Source organism: Schistocerca cancellata, chromosome 5 (assembly GCF_023864275.1).
Source record: "Schistocerca cancellata isolate TAMUIC-IGC-003103 chromosome 5, iqSchCanc2.1, whole genome shotgun sequence".
NCBI classification, from domain to species: Eukaryota; Metazoa; Arthropoda; class Insecta; order Orthoptera; family Acrididae; genus Schistocerca; species Schistocerca cancellata.
The window spans coordinates 528,424,732-528,442,258 of NC_064630.1; the positions used below are offsets into that span (position 1 = coordinate 528,424,732).

The 17,527-nt window shown below is 43.8% G+C and overlaps 1 protein-coding gene across 1 annotated transcript in view; it reads left to right on the forward strand.

The window, feature by feature from the left end:
- Positions 1-17,527, forward strand: part of LOC126187742 (uncharacterized) — a 50,283-nt gene that overhangs the window by 1,830 nt on the left and 30,926 nt on the right. Inside the window, exons 2-3 of the mRNA XM_049928991.1 lie at positions 11,204-11,270; positions 17,365-17,417. Of these exons, the coding sequence (XP_049784948.1) occupies positions 11,204-11,270; positions 17,365-17,417 (120 nt within the window). The remainder of the gene's footprint in view (positions 1-11,203; positions 11,271-17,364; positions 17,418-17,527) is intronic.

Consider the following 17,527-nt stretch of genomic DNA (forward strand, 5'->3'; position numbering starts at 1 on the left):
AAACAGATCACCCTGAACGACTAGAGATAGGAAGTTCATATCCATAGGACATCTACAGTAATTGTTGTTGTGGTCTTCAGTCCTGAGACTGGTTTGATGCAGCTCTCCATGCTACTCTATCCTGTGCAAGCTTCTTCATCTCCCAGTACGTACTGCAACCTACATCCTTCTGAATCTGCTTAGTGTATTCATCTCTTGGTCTCCCCCTACGATTTTTACCCTCCACGCTGCCCTCCAATACTAAACTGGTGATCCCTTGATGCCTCAGAACATGTCTACAGTAATATGTCTTCAAAAATGAATAGTATACCAGTTGCCTCGGTCCAGCATGTGTCCTGTTGCCTAGGGTCCACCATGGACCCTCTTAACTTGTTCCATGCTTGATGGCATCGACGCGTATCAAGCACGAATGGATTCTTGTGGTATAGCTACACATGCTGCATTTACCCGGTTCCAATGTTCATCTGTGGTGTTTGGCGCTGGGTCACAGCGCTGCACCCCTCGTTTTACTATACCCCACACATTTTCCATTGGCGAGAAGTCTGGTGATCTGATGGGCCAGGGTAAAAGGTTGAAATCCTGTAACAACAAGAAGCACGTGTTGGTGCAGCAACATGTAGTCTTTCCTTGTCTTGCTGAAAAATGGCTTATTGGGCGTTGTGCCGAGAGGGTATGGCTACGTGTCGCTAGATATCATTTACATAGGTCACACTGGTCACCGTACCCTGGACATGCACAGCCTGTGACTGATGGTTGTACCCAACAGTACCCCACACCATAAGGCCTTGAGTTGGCGCTGTATACCTTGTGCGAAAGCAATCACTGTGATACCGCTCCCACTGTCTGCGGCCAACCAAAATGCAACCATCATTTTCAAACAGAACCCTGATTCGTCCTAAAACACTACCTGATCCTGTTATTGTTCCCAGTGACGTCGTTCCATACACGAATGCCGTCTAGCATGTTTCTGCACATTCTTTAAAGCTAGGCAGAGAGGTGGACGTCGCGCACGTATCACATACCGTAATAATTGGCGACGGACTATCGCTACTGATAATGTAGGATGCGTTACACTATTCCACAGTTCCGCTAGAGCCGAGGAGAGCGCAGATCTGTCCCGCAATGTCATTCGAATGAGGTGTCAATCTTCTCGGCGGAGTGCAACCTGACCCATCTTGTCTTGTTCTACGGCTTTCCGTGAACCATTCTGCATCCATCCGTTGCAGTGCCGAAACACTCCGCCCCATACGAGCAGCAATTTCCTGAAGGTATGTATCACATTCTCTGATGCCAATAATGCGCCCGCTTTCAAACACACTGATTTGACGGTACGGTTCGCGTATATGTCAATGACGCATCTTGCACATCTGCTGAAATCAAACTGATCCATTACCTTTGGTTTTATAGCGACGACAGCAGGCACATTTTTACCGGTAGGTGGATTTGCATCTCGATATTGACGTTGGCCTTGAGCCGGCTGGCCGAGATGGTTCAAATGCTAATAATTTCTACAGAACATAGTAATGTACATGTTATGTGATATGAACGTGTCCTTCAAGGTGTTCTGTTCTTTCTGAACATAAGTGTGTTTGTCTATTACCTTTCCAAGAGTAAAGAGCTGAACCAATTTCCATGAAATAATTTAGTCTGGATAAAATTGCCAATCGCAGCGCCGTTGTGGATGCCACGTTGTTGTGCGCTGTGGCAGTTGATGTCAGGAGGGGGGAGGGGGGGGGAGGAGGGGTTGCACATTACGAGCTACGCTTTCCCAACTGGCAGACACAGAGGACGAAAATACGCAATGTGGCGCACTGACGGATCAAGCTACTTTTATGACATGTCTTTGAGTCATGGCAACCTTCTCAAACTAGACACTGTACGAATAATGTACATTTTGCCTGTAGGTGGTACCAGTGTACCAGTTCTGTTCAAAACAAATTATAAGGAATAACGTACATTTCGTTTTTTGAGCCATCAGTCTTCTGACTGATTTGATGCAGCCCGCCACGAATTTCTCTACTGTGTCGACCTCTTCATCCCAGAGTAGCACTTGCAACATACGTCCTCAGTTGTTTGCTGAATGTATTCCGATCTCTGTCTATCCCTACAGATTTTGCCCTATCAGCTCCCTCTGGTACAATGGAAATCATTCTCTGCCGTCGTAATACATGTCCTATCATCCTGTCCCTTCTCCTCCTCAGTGTTTTCCACATTTCCCTTTCCTCTACGATTTTGCGCAGAACTCCCTCATTCCTTACCTTACCATTCCATATAATTTTCAACATTCGTCTGTAGCAGCATATCTCAAATGCTTCGATTCTCTTCTGTTCCGGTATTCCCAAAGTCCATCTTTCACTATCACATAGTGCCGTGCTCGAATCGTACATTCTCGGAAATTTCTCATTGGTAGAATTCCTTAACCTCATCTACATCATGACCATTAATCCTGATGTTAAGTTTCTCGCTGTTCTCAATTCTGATGCTTCTCATTACTTTCGTCTTTTTTCGATTTACTCTCAATCCGTATTCTGTATTCATTAGATTGTTCATTCATTAACTAGATCATGTAATTCTTCTTCACTTTCACTCAGGATAGCAACGTTATTAGCGAATCGAATCATTGATACCTTTCACTTTGAATTTTAATTCCAACCCTACACCTTTCTTTTATTTCAACCACTGCTTCTTCTATGCACAGATTGAACGGAAGGTGAGAAAGACTACATCCCTGACTTACACTCCTTTTAATTCGAGCTCTTCGTTCTTGGTCGACCACTCTTATTATTCCCTTTGGGCTTTTGTACATATTCTATATAACCCGTCTCTTCATACAGCTAACCCCCATTTTTCTCAGAATTTGCAACATCTTGTAACATTTTACATAGTCGAAAGCTTTTTCGAGGTTGACAAGTCCTATGAATCTGTCCTGATTTTTATTTAGTCTTGCTTCCACTAGCAATCGAAACATCAGAATTGCCTCTCTGGTGCCTTTATATTTGCTAAAGCAAAACTGATCATTATTTTACAGATCCTCAATTTTTTTCCATTCTTCTGTATATATTATTTTGTCAACAAATTGGATGCATGAGCTGTTAAGCTGATTGGGCGATAATTCTCGCACTCGTCAGGTCTTGCATTCTTCGGAATCGTGTAGGTGATATTTTTGCGAAATTCAGATGGTATGTCGCCAGACCCATACATGCAACACAGCAACCTGTCTAGCAGTTTTCTTTGCAGTTCCTCTTATTATTTTAGAAATTCTAATTGGATATTATTTATTCCTTCTGCCTTATTTGATCTTAAGTCCGCCAAACCACTTTTAAATTCTGATTCTAATACCGGAGTTCTCTTTCTTCTTCTCTCACATCATAAAAAATCTTCCCCCTAGTAGGAGGTTTCAATATACTCTTTTTATCTACCCGCTTTCTCCTCTGCGTCTAATAGTGGAATTCCCGTTGCACTGTTAATGTTACCACCTTTGTTTTTAATGTCACCGAGTCTTTTTGACTTTCCTACATGCTGAGTGAGTCCTTCCGACAATCATTTCTTTCTCGAGTTATTCACATTTTTCACGCAGCCATTTCGTCTTAGCTTCCCTGCAGTTTTCAGTTTATTTCATTTCTAAGCATGCTATATTGCTGTATTCCTGAATTTCTCTGAAGATTTTTGTATTTCCTTCTTTCATCTATCAGGTGAAGTATTTCTTTTGTTACCGATAATTTCTTCGGAGTTACCTTCTTTGTACCTGTGTTTCTCTTTCCAACTTCTGTGATAGCCCTTTATAGAGATGTCCATTCTTCTTCAACTGTACTGTCTACTGAGCTACGCCTTCTTGCTGTATCTACAACCTTAGAGAGCTTCAAGCATATCTCGTCATTTCATAGTACTTCCGCATCCGACTTTATTGCGTGTTGATTCTTCATGACAAATCTCTTTACCTTCACCCTGCTCTTCATAGTTACAACATTCGAAGTGAGCCTATATCTGCTGCTGGGTACGCTTAACAATCCAGTATCTGACTTCGGAATCTCTGCCTCACCATATCTTCTCGTATCGCCCGACCTTTTCCAAGTATACCTTTTCCTCTTGTGATTCGTGAACAGAATATTCGCTATAACCAGCTGAAATTTATTACAGAACTCAATTAGACTTTCTCCTCTCTCATTCATTGTCCCAAACCCGTATTCTCCTGTAACCTTTCCTTCTACACCTTCCCTTACAACTGCATTCCAGTCACCCATGACTATCAGATTTTCATCTCCCTTTCCGTACTGTATTACCATTTCAATATCCTGATATATTTTCTCTGTCTTTTCATCTTCAGCTTGCGAGGTCGGCATGTATACCTGCAGTATCGTTGTCGGTGTTGGTATGCAGTCGATTCTGATAAGAACAGCCCCATCCTTGAAATGTTCACAGTAACAGTTCGCATTTCCGTTTTAGGATGTTCTAGCTTCCCTGCCAAGTTCAAGCTTCTGACATTCCACTCCCCGATTCATAGAACGTTATCCTTTCGCTGGTTGTTCAACCTTTTTATGATGGTAACCCTCCCCCAACCCCCAACCCACCCACCCCCCTCCATGGCAATCCCATCCAAGACATCCTAATGGGGAACTATTTTACCAATGGAGGGATCATAATGACACTTTTTGAATTATGATCCACACGTCGTGTCGATACACATTGTGTGTATTTAATGCAGTGGTTTCCATTGCATTCTGCATCCACATGCCGTTGATCATTGCTGATTCTTCCGTCTTTAGGGGCAGTTACCACTCAAACGACAAGATAGTGTCCTGAAAATTTGTCTGGTCCGCCGCCCTCTTTGACAGGACCGTATGCCAAATGAACGTGACTTCTTACGCCAGAAGTCTTCAGCTGCTAATGCCGTTTATTATCCGAAATTTAGGCGGTGGTGGGTTTGGAATCTGAGTTCGTAGACGTTTTGAATACTAATCAAAAACGTGTACTTAGGAGCAGATATAAGCTGAGTTCACAATGTAGTAGTGATGCAGAGTAGGTTGAAGTTTAAGAGGTGAATCAAGAAGAATCAATACGCAAAGAAGTGCGATAACGAGATACTAAGGAATGACGAGATACGCTTCAAGTTCTCTAAGGCTGTGGACACAGAAATAAGGAATACCTCAGTAGAAAAGGAATAGACATCTCTAAATGGGGCAGCCACACAAGTTGAAAAACATAGGTATGAAGAAGGCAACATCGAAAAAACCAAGGGTAAAAAAGAAATAGTTCCGCTGATCGATGAAACAAGGAAATGCAAAAAAGTTCAGGTAAATTTAGGAAAAACATAAGTAGAAGTCGCTTAGGAATGAAATAAATAGAAAGTGCAGGAAAGCTGAGACGAAATGGCTGCATGAAAAATGTGATGAAATCGAAAAAGAAATGATTGTCGGGTGGACTGACTCCGCATACAGGAAAGTCAAAATAACCTTCAGTGACATTAAGAGCAAGGATTTTAACACTAACAACGGGAAGTCCACTATTAGATGCACAGGAGAGAGCGGGTAGATGAAAGAGTACATTGAAACCTTCTATGAGGGGGAAGATTTATCCTGATGTGATAGAAGAAGAAACAGAACTCGATTTAGAATAAATAGGAGATCCGGTATAACAATCAGAATTTAAAAGATGTTTGGAGGACTTAAGATCAAATAAGGCAGAAGGAATAAATACACTCCTGGAAATTGAAATAAGAACACCGTGAATTCATTGTCCCAGGAAGGGGAAACTTTATTGACACATTCCTGGGGTCAGATACATCACATGATCACACTGACAGAACCACAGGCACATAGACACAGGAAACAGAGCATGCACAATGTCGGCACTAGTACGGTGTATATCCACCTTTCGCAACAATGCAGGCTGCTATTCTCACATGGAGGCGATCGTAGAGATGCTGGATGTAGTCCTGTGGAATGGCTTGCCATGCCATTTCCACCTGGCGCCTCAGTTGGACCAGCGTTCGTGCTGGACGTGCAGACCGCGTGAGACGACGCTTCATCCAGTCCCAAACATGCTCAATGGGGGACAGATCCGGAGATCTTGCTGGCCAGGGTAGTTGACTGACACCTTCTAGAGCACGTTGGGTGGCACGGGATACATGCGGACGTGCATTGTCCTGTTGGAACAGCAAGTTCCCTTGCCGGTCTAGGAATGGTAGAACGACGGGTTCTATGACGGTTTGGATGTACCGTGCACTATTCAGTGTCCCCTCGACGATCACCAGTGGTGTACGGCCAGTGTAGGAGATCGCTCCCCACACCATGATGCCGGGTGTTGGCCCTGTGTGCCTCGGTCGTATGCAGTCCTAATTGTGGCGCTCACCTGCACGGCGCCAAACACGCATACGACCATCATTGGCACCAAGGCAGAAGCGACTCTCATCGCTGAAGACGACACGTCTCCATTCGTCCCTCCATTCACGCCTGTCGCGACACCACTGGAGGCGGGCTGCACGATGTTGGGGCGTGAGCGGAAGACGGCCTAACGGTGTGCGGGACCGTAGCCCAGCTTCATGGAGACGGTTGCGAATGGTCCTCGCCGATACCCCAGGAGCAACAGTGTCCCTAATTTGCTGGGAAGTGGCGGTGCGGTCCCCTACGGCACTGCGTAGGATCCTACGGTCTTGGCGTGCATCCGTGCGTCGCTGCGGTCCGGTCCCAGGTCGACGGGCACGTGCACCTTCCGCCGACCACTGGCGACAACATCGATGTACTGTGGAGATCTCACGCCCCACGTGTTGAGCAATTCGGCGGTACGTCCACCCGGCCTCCCGCATGCCCACTATACGCCCTCGCTCAAAGTCCGTCAACTGCACATACGGTTCACGTCCACGCTGTCGCGGCATGCTACCAGTGTTAAAGACTGCGATGGAGCTCCGTATGCCACGGCAAACTGGCTGACACTGACGGCGGCGGTGCACAAATGCTGCGCAGCTAGCGCCATTCGACGGCCAACACCGCGGTTCCTGGTGTGTCCGCTGTGCCGTGCGTGTGATCATTGCTTGTACAGCCCTCTCGCAGTGTCCGGAGCAAGTATGGTGGGTCTGACACACCGGTGTCAATGTGTTCTTTTTTCCATTTCCAGGAGTGTAATATCCCATTAGAATTTCTACAATAATAGGAGGAAGTGGAAACAAAACGACTATTAACGTTGTTGTGTAGAACGTATGAGTATGGCGAAATAGAGGAAAGGTGCCTATTATGAGATAGTTCCCTAATATGAGACACCCCAACTGTGCTCATGTTAGTGGTTGCACTCTGGTGGAGAGTTTCTTAAACACGTCTATTGCGTGCCAGACGACGACACAGCGAATAGGGCGCCATAGTTGAGCCGGACACAGTACGTAGAGGTTGATACAAAATTTCTTGTGTTTGGAGTTTCTGCGACTTCGGTGTTAAGACAATATTTCAGCTTAAAGGTGAGTGGATAGTACTGCACTCTTTTATTGTTGTTATTTGTGACTGTATTACCTATAATTATTGACAATTAGGTTCATTTTCCAACGAAAGTTGTTAGCAAGTGTGTGATTCTTTGTGTAAAATGGCAAAATTCCTAATATGCGATAGTATGGGGATCCAAATACGCGACAGTGTCGCATATTACGATACCTATCGCATATTGGGGGAACTCGTCCTCTCGCGATTTGTTATATGTAATTTACGCAATACTATCATGAGATAAGAATATTTTACCATTTATTGTAGTAAAATTTTGGCAACTGCGTTTATTTTAATTCGATTACATTATCATAAACAGGAATTACTTTGACTAGTCTTATGATCAGAAATTGGAATGTTTTCTGGAACTGTCTTCCAAGGCAGTATTTTGCTCAGAAGTTGATCAATATTACTCCAAATTCAAAGTACTCCGTTCACAGTGCTTATAAAAAATTCATCGCCATGCTGACGCTCTTCATGAAAGAGATTCCAAAAACGAATATGAAACTACTGACGGTGATGGTCAAGCTGTGAGCCCGGCAGACATCAGACTTCTCCCACACATCGCGAAACCACCTGGAGATAGTCAAATAAGTCTAACACCGCGTTATTGCTCTGCTGAGTTGCTAACTTGAACTCATGTGAAGCAATTGCAAGAATCTAAACAGAAGAAATCAGAGGCTGAAGCTAAGAAAGCAGCCAGAAAGTTGTTTGGGGAGAAGAGTGGAAAACCTTCAAATCGTAGACCTAAAGCAGAAGAATCGTTTAGTGACTCGGCATCCGATGCCAATCTTGATGACAGTGGGGATTCAGACAGCAGTGATGACGATGACGCAGAGTGTCTGTTCTGTACTGGACGCTTTTCTGGAGACGAACACGGGGAGAAATGAGCACAGTGCACGAAATGTTATCGCTGGGCTCATGAAGATTGCGGTGTCACAGAATACAATTTTGTTTGCCCCGGATGTCGTAAATATAAATGCCTCTGAGCACTATTGGACAACTTCTGAGGTCTTCAGTCCCCTAGAACTTAGAGTTACCTAAATCTAACTAACCTAAGGACATCACACACATCCATGCCCGAGGCAGGATTCGAACCTGCGACTGTAGCAGTCGCGCGGTTCCAGACTGTAGCGCCTAGAACCGCTCGGCTACCAAACCGGCTGTCGTAGAGTATCAAACGTAGGCATTAATTTGAGGAAGAAATTTCTGAGAATGTACGTTTGTGCACTGCATTGTATGGTAGCGAAACATGGATTTGGGAAAACCAGAATAGAAGAGAATCGAAGCATTTGAGATTTGTTGGTACAGACGGATGTTGAAAAATTAGGTTGACTGATAAGGTAAAGAATAAGCAGATTCTTCGCAGAATAGTAGTGGAAAGGAATATGTGAATAACACTGATAAGGAGAAGGGACAGGATGATTGGATATGAATTAAGACATCAAGTAATGACTTCCATGGTACCAGAGGGAGCTGTAGAGGGCAAAAGCTGTAGAGGAAGACAGAGATTGGAATACATTCAGCAAATAATTGAGGACGTATGTTGCAAGTGCTACTCTGAGATGGAGAGTTCAGCACAGGAGGGGAATTCGTGGTGGGCCGCATCAAACCAGTCAGAAGACTAATGACCCTCCCCCCCCCCCCCCAAAAAAAAACAATGTAATAAAACGTTCCACCTCAAAAATCACTTCGTTGTCGTTGTGGAAACGCCTGCCACGCAACTGTTTCTTGATCCGAGTACAGATGAAGTCACTGGTCAGACAACGGTTGATAGTCCAGGGACACTGTTTCCGTGCTGAATAAATTGGTTCATAGTCGTGGAACAAAGCTAGTCTGACACAGCTATAAAATTTCGACTGCTTGCTCATTTCGACGGTATTCTTGATTGGGAGTGAGTAGTCGTGGGAACCGGGTGGCTCCGACCTTTCTCGTGTTCAAATTGTCGTGTAAGATTTTGAAAACTGATACATGACTGATTTTTACTTTCTCAAGTTTCTGTCGATTTTGATGGACCCGTCTTGGTGCTCCATACACTGCACTTGCCATGCGACTCTCGGTTCGTCGTCGTGGTTTTCCGCCATTTAGTTTCCGTCATTCGAAATTGTTTGACTACAATGGAAGCACACATTGATAATAGTGAAGGTCTTGTAGTATGGAACATCAGTTCTACATTTATCAAGCTCTGTGGGGGCGTTCATCTTGCAGTGTGTTTTAATCGATTAACCTAACATTCCATTGGCAGCTGATTTCCATCATCAACATCGGTATGTGCTGTGACTCCCGTACCTATAGATTAACGTATTCGTTGTGCAGTGGAAGAAAACTGCCTCCGAAGAATCTTAAGAAATTTCTTGCCACTGTTGAAACACAGTACACGTTGATTACTGGCTGGAGGTTGCTATAACATAGTTCGTCTTCTCACAGGTAACGGATCAGGGGATGGGGGTTGCGAGTCGAGGAACTGAACATTCCTCGCTGTGTCTTGTGAACACTAGTGTGGTGTCTTCAATTATTCTGCTTAAATATGCCATTCAGTGTGCGGCTCATCAGTCGTATCACAGCAGTATTTACCTTTTTCACCACATACTGGTTAATAGTTCAAATGCTCACTGTTGTGGTTGTGAAATAACAGCCCTTGTGGATATGGTGATATACGGATTCGAAGTGCTCGCCATCACATTGTGGTGATCACCACGACATCTTCTGCCTCTGTCGCATCAACGTATTTTTCAACGGAAAATTTGCGAGATTGTTCATCAATGTTATCGAGTTTTCCGAATATTCTGGAATGTTCTGAATTTTCTACAATACTCTCGAATGTTGTAGAATATAACCTAAAAAGACACATATCGCATTGATCCGCATTCCGGGGAAGTCGCCTTAACCAATGAGTTGCGCAAGGTACTAAAGACTTACGGAAAAGGAGGAACTACGTAGACAAACAAAAATTATGTGAGCAAACATTTTCACGAAAAAGAAGGTTCAGCCGTTCATGATAAATCAACAAAAGTAGATTACTACACCAGAAGAAGAAAAAATATTTTAACCCACTGATACAACGACAAATCAAGGCGAAAGCGTAAACTTCCTAACCTAATTCGTACATTCCGTCAGTGCTCCTTGTATGCCCCCACAAAAACTTTTAAACAGCGCCATAGAGGAGGAAATATTTACCTGAAAAATAAAGGCAGGTCCGTAGTCACATCAAAAGTTCCGACTATTAGAATTAACTTACCATTATGCTTTAAAAGGCTCCAATTTCTTTTCATTTCTATTCTTCTTCTGAACCTACTTCTTGTGTTGGCGTCGTAGCGAAGCGGGTGGATTCCACCACTGCTCTACAAGATAATTTAACTGTATAGGAGTCTGATTCTAACCGTTAGATAGGTCGTAGCATGTTCACGTTTTGTCAACAAGATAACTTGTTCCTCTTTGCATCCAAAGGCAAAAAACCGAAGCTAGGTTATAACAATATACTTTGAATAAGTTAGATGCCTTACAAATGACGAGATGAGATGATTAACTGCACATTTTTTTCCAATTCAGAAAAAGAATGGAAAGAAGATCAAATAAATAATAATAATAAATAGTATAAGGTTGTTAAAGCTACGAGCAGGCGTTCTACCAGGAGAATTTACACATGTCTCGCATGTTTCTTTCAGTAAAGCTAGGTCCCGCTCTTTTGTGTGCAATCAATGCAGTTTGTATATCTCACACTGCGTCACTGTCTTTTCCAGGCAGACGAGCCAGACCTGACAAAAGCAGTCAAGGATTTAAAGGACTGCATGGCCTCTGAGAACCTAGGTAAGTCTACATCTTTTCGGATTTCCATGTTCGTGAGCTAAGATGGCCAGAAAAATGATTTCATCCTTGAGAAGCATCCGTTTGTACGCATGAACAAACTGGAGATAACCTAAAACACATCACAATGGCGTATTCTAAGGCGAGGAGAAAAGAACATTGACCAAACTTAAGCGATTTTCATGTGACATCCTGAAAGTCAAGGGTCAAGGCAGTTATGTAGATGCAGTACTTCCTAAAAGCATTGGACTCCGTTACACAACTAAGTTTATTAACAAGACTAGGATCGTATGGGCTGACAAACAAAATTTTTCCCTGCGTTGGGCATTTGTTCGCACATAGGTAACAGCATTTTATCATTGGTGGAGAGTTATCGATAGAAGTACAAGCAACTTCAGCCATGCCCCAGGGGAGTGCATTGAGGGCCTTTTTGTTCATGTCGCAAATCAGTGACCTGCCAGACGATGTTAATAGGAATCTCAAATTTTTCGCAAGTGATGTAGTTTTCTATAGTCAAATATTGCCTGAAAAAAGGTACAAAAACAATCAGATCTTGCTGGGACTTCAGTGTGGTCCTACGATTGGCAAATTGCTTCAAATTTATAGAAATAATAAATCATGCTCTTCAAAAACCGGAAAACAAAACACGTAGTATCCTATGAGTACAGTATCAACGACTCACTATTAGAATCAGTAAACTTATAGAATCATCAATAACGATTTGTAGGAATATGAAACGGCATGATCACAGATACTCAGTCGTAGGGGTTCCGCTCGCGGTAGTTGAGTGGTCAGCGCGACAGACTGTCAATTCTAAGGGCTCGGGTTCGATTCCCGGCTGGGTCGGAGATCTCTGCTCACGGACTGGGTGTTGTGTTGTCTAATCATCACTTCGATCGAAAGACTTGCACCCGGCGAACGGTCTACCCGACGGGAGGCCGTACTCACACGACATTTACATTTTAGTCGTAGGGGAAGCAGGTGGCAGACTTAGGTTCTTAGTAAGATGCCAGGAAAATCGAGACAGCGTGCAAAGGAAATTGCTTATGAAACATTCGTGCGTCCTATCTTAGGGTATCGATCAAGTGTGTGGAACTCGTACAGAATAGGACTAACACTGGATATTAAATGTGTAAAGAGAAGGACGTCACAAACTGTCACAGGTTTGCTTAACTCACAGAAGAACGTTACAAAAATATGAACAATCAGATTTGTCAGGTTCTTGAAGACAGATGAAATGTCTCACGGAACTAGTTTTAAGTGAAAAATCTGAAGACATTCTTCGGACCGCTGCGTGTCGCTCCCTTACGGGCTGTGAATTCGAAGTCTGAGATATTGAAGCAAGCCCAGAGGCATTTAAGGAGTCATTATTTCCGCACTCGATGAGCTTTTGCAGTTGGAAGAAAGAGTAACATACTCTACCATGCTAAGCACACTCTGCCCTGCACTTCACAGGGGTACGCAGAGTCTATATGTAGATATGGTAAGCCTTTATTTGAACACGTAAAGGTTTCCACTGCTGTGAATGGTAATATGAGGCAAAGATTTAGAAAAAGATTACAAGTAGGAAATGGCCTATTATGCTAACATAATTATTTGAGAATTCTCTGATTGCAAGAACAAAGAAGTTGAGATGGTATTATTAACCTGAATCAGAGGATGATATGAACAACCTAAGCCATTTGAAAGAGAAACCCCGAGAAAGACCTACGGGCATATGAGTTAGGGACAGGAGGTTGCAGAGTAAGGGTTGATTACGAAAGACATCTTATACAGAGAAATATACAGTAAAATATATCGAATGTCAGAGAAGCTGGCACATGACAGAATACGCAGAAAGATAATGAGAGGGAAGATGTATTACCCAGAAGGAAGGGCCGACCTCAAACTAGATGGCTGGTAACGTGTTGGCTGACCTTACGAAGTTGAGATCCGACGATGGAGGACAAAAGTAGAGTACACAAGTATGCGGAGGCAGGGGGCTAGGTCGATCAAGGGCTCTAGTGCTGAAGAAGAATGAACAAATAGTTCTCGCGCCAACACAGTTTGTATAATCATTATTTGAATGACCAGGCGATTGAAGTAGCTGCGTTTGCAGTTGCAACGTGAAAACGGAAAAAAAAATCAAAACCGAAAGAGGGAACGGAATCTGAGCTCTAAAGATAGGCTAATGAGACAAGAAATTTGTTTCGTCATTAATAAACTCAGGAAGTATAAAATATATTCACAAAATTAGGATTTTTAGCAAAGGAGAAATGAAAAGATGTATTTGAAACGTTTGTCACTCGTTACTCCTTTAACTGTAAGACAAGATACAAACATATGAGAGAAATTATAATACCACGGGGAATATTGGCAGGGGCACTAACATATCTCTGCGACTGGAAGGAGCCATCAAGACATCCAAAACTTCCACGTGTCCTTCACTTTTCCCATCATTTCCTAAAATTTGTTCACAAGGATTTTTCTTTGTGAAAGATGATACCTTGCACTGCGGGAGGACCATTTGCCTGGTACTTTGGCAGCACAGTTCGCGAGGACTCCCCGAATCTTAACCTCTGTTAGGCTATCAAGGAAGTACTGTCTACTTAAACTGAAGCTTTTAAGCTTTTAGGACAAATTTAAAGCTGGGCCTTATATTGCTTCCCTGCGTAATCGCCACTCAGGTATGCACTGGTGACCCAATACACTATGGCCACTACTCACCGTGAGACTGAATGCCACTTGCTCCGTTGCCAGCACGTGATGTGGTAAGAAAACTGTATAATTGGGGCAGAGGCGAATGGCGAACCATTCCGCGACGCCAGTGGTGGTAAATGGGGAAATCCATTTACATGAGCGACTTTGACAAAGGGCAGACTGTTAAGGCCCCGCGCCATAGAATGAGCACCTTGGAAATGGCGAAGAGCTGTTTACGTACTGCTGTCGTAAGCATCTATGGAAAGTGGTTGAAGGACGATGAAACCACGAGCAGGCATCAAGCAGTTGTGCTTCCGTGTCTCATCTCAGAATGTGGAGATTGTAAGCTTGTCCGCTTCGTAAAGCAGGATAGGCGGCGATCTCGTCAGGGCTTCCATGGGACCAGTGTTGATAATCGGTCATCACGAGAGTCGTGGACCAGGTGAACACTGCAGTGGACCACCTGCATCCTTTGGCGCTAGATGTACTTTCCGACAGCGACGTTGTTTTCCACCAGAATAACTGTCCGTGTCACAAGACCAATGGTTTCAGGAGCGTTATACTGAAATTCTGGCATCTAATTCGTGTGCTCTGAGCCCCGAGGACACATTTGGGATGTAAGTTACGGGAATTACATGACCTGTGCGTGGACTTCTGGTACCACACATGCGGGCCGACTGCGTGGGCGTGCCGGGGCTCGAGCACCCACACAAGTAATCTTGTGGCGGCACCGCACAAACAAATTTTTTAGTGTGATAAAAACAAAATAAGATAAATATTTCTCACTTGCTTTTATCAAAAAAGTAATGAACTATTAAAATACTGAGATGCAAGTTAAAATTTATGACCTGTAAAACATATCAACCAAGGCAAAGGCAACCAAGCAACAAAATTCCACAACCAAGCAACACACTCCACCGTTCGTTGCCTTTCCCTTGCCAAGTCAAATGAATTCCCCAGAAAAAACAGTCGCGTAACACCGTGAATGGAATCCCATCTTTTCGGCTTGCTTCATTTTTCCTTACAAAAGAAACGCTAGAATACGGCCACGCCATTCGTCAACAATTGTTTTAAAAATCTGCCTGTCATAATTGAGCAATAATAAAGAATAACCCGAGATACAAGGAAGCCGACTGTTACAAAATGGTTCAAATGGCTCTGAGCACTATAGGACTCAACTTCTGAGGTCATCAGTCGCCTAGAACTCAGAACCACTTAAACCTAACTAACCTAAGGACATCACACACATCAATGCCCGAGGCAGGATTCGAACCTGCGACCATAGTGGTCGCGCGGTTCCAGACTGCAGCGCCTAGAACCGCTCAGCCACTCTGGGCGGCAGACTGTTACAGACTGCCTCAATAGTTATTATTTTTTTAAACATACCAGCGATGCGGTTTAAGATTTCATTGAAATTGTTTTCACCTAATCTGAATTGTAATCGTTTAGTTTGTTGAAACAATGGTTTTGATGGACGCTGGAGCTTATATTGTAGATTCAAAGGGTATTACTGCATTAATAGCTAGTGCAAAGTAGATGTCACCTGACGGGTTGCACGGAACAAAAGCTCTTCGCCGGGCAAAAATTTTCGCAATTTCCAAACATTGCGCGATTACTGGAGGTATATGGAACGCTGAAATACTGTACTGAGAATTGCTTCTATTCACATCTCTTTGCTTGTATTACATGGGATTTTATAACAAACTCCATTAAATTCCTATTTCTATCTCTCGTAATGATAGTTATGTTAGCTAATTATAGGTTATATATTTTGTATTAGGGAAACAGGCGGGCCCGTATCGCTTACGTTACGCCTCTGGGTCTGTCGATTCGTCCAAGTACATTTGAACCTGAGTTTGATTTCAATTCCGTTGCCTTTAAGTCAGCTGTGTTACCGAGGGAGCTAGGGCAGTCTCAACGTATGCTTATACACTGAAGAGCCAAAGAACCTGGTATACTGGCCTAATATCGTGTAAGGGAGTTTGCTGGCAAGCGGAAGTATTTAAACTCAGAAGAGTGGTCCTGGAGCCACTCTGTAGCAATTCTGGACGTGTGGGATGTCGCATTGTCCTGCTGGAATTGCCCAAGTCCGTCGGAATGCACAACGGGCACGAATGGTTGCATGTGTTCAGACAGGATACTTCCGTACGTGTCACCTCTCAGAGTCGTATCAGGGGGCCTATATCACTCCAACTGCACATGCCCTCCACCACCTTGAACAGCCTCTGCTGAAATGCAGTCCATGGATTCATGACGTTATCTCCATACCCGTAAACGTCCCCCCCCCCCCCCACCCGATAGAAATTGAAACGAGACTCGTCCGACCAGGCAACATGTTTCCAGTCATCAGCAGTCCAACGTCGGTGTTGACGGGCCCAGGCGAGGCGCAAAGTTTTGTATCGTGCACGAGACGGCCTTCGGCTTCGAAAGATCATATCGATGATGTTTCGATGAATGGTTCGCACGCTAAAACTTAAGGATGGTCCAGCATTGAAATGTGCAGGAATTTGCGGAAGGGTTGCACTTCCTTCTCGTTAAACGATTCTCCTCGGTCTTTAGTGGTCCCGTTCTTGCCGGATATACTTCCGGCAGCAGCGATATCGGAGATATGATGTTTTACCGGATTCCAGATCTTCACGGTACACTCGTGAAATGGTCGTACGGGAAAATCCCCACTTCATCGCTACCTCGGAGATGACGTGTCCCATCGCTCGTGCGCCGACTATGACGCCGCGTTCAGACTCACTTAAATCTTGATAATCTGGCATTATAGCAGCTGTAATTGATCTAACAACTGTGCCAGACACTTTCTGGCTTATATATAGGCTTTTATGACCGCAGAGCCGTATTCTTCCTGTTTCGATGTCTCTGTATTTGAATACGCATGCCTGTATCAGTTTCTCTGGTGCTTCAGTGTAGTACCGGTATATTTACTTTACCACAGTACAGATCTTTGTGACACCGGCAGTGTTCATAAAAGATTGCAAATGGAAAGTAATAGTTTTAAAAATATCGAGAGTATCAAGAAAACATACGTTACATTCCGCGATTGGTATGCACACACAAAATTTTTGGAAAGTCGACGCCCTGTGTGCCACATACCTCAAGAAAACTAAACACTGCTATATCGTTTTCCAAAGTAGACCAACATATTATTAAGCAGGTAGTCAGAGTGTTTTGGCTCATCAGAGTGCGCGCGCGCGCGTGTGTGTGTGTGTGTGTGTGTGTGTGAGAGAGAGAGAGAGAGAGAGAGAGAGAGAGAGAGAGAGAGAAAAGAATTCTACAGATTCATTTAGAAAAATGTGCAACTGCCTTTGTGCCGTTAATTATTTTTTGCGTCTTGAACAGTGTTCCGCGCTGTGAAGTGATCGATATTTGATGTGCAATGTCTCTGACTGCTGCTTTTCCTTGTCTGCAGATAGTCTGGATGGCCTCAAAACCAACGAGGAGGCCACAACAACAGAGGAGAAGGTAAGTTAGTCAGAGGAGCCACACACTATAGGCAAACTGATCCGTCGTCCTAGAAGAATGTATCTTTGTCTGCTTTATGTAGCATTCCATCCCAAGAAGTATGGAACGAA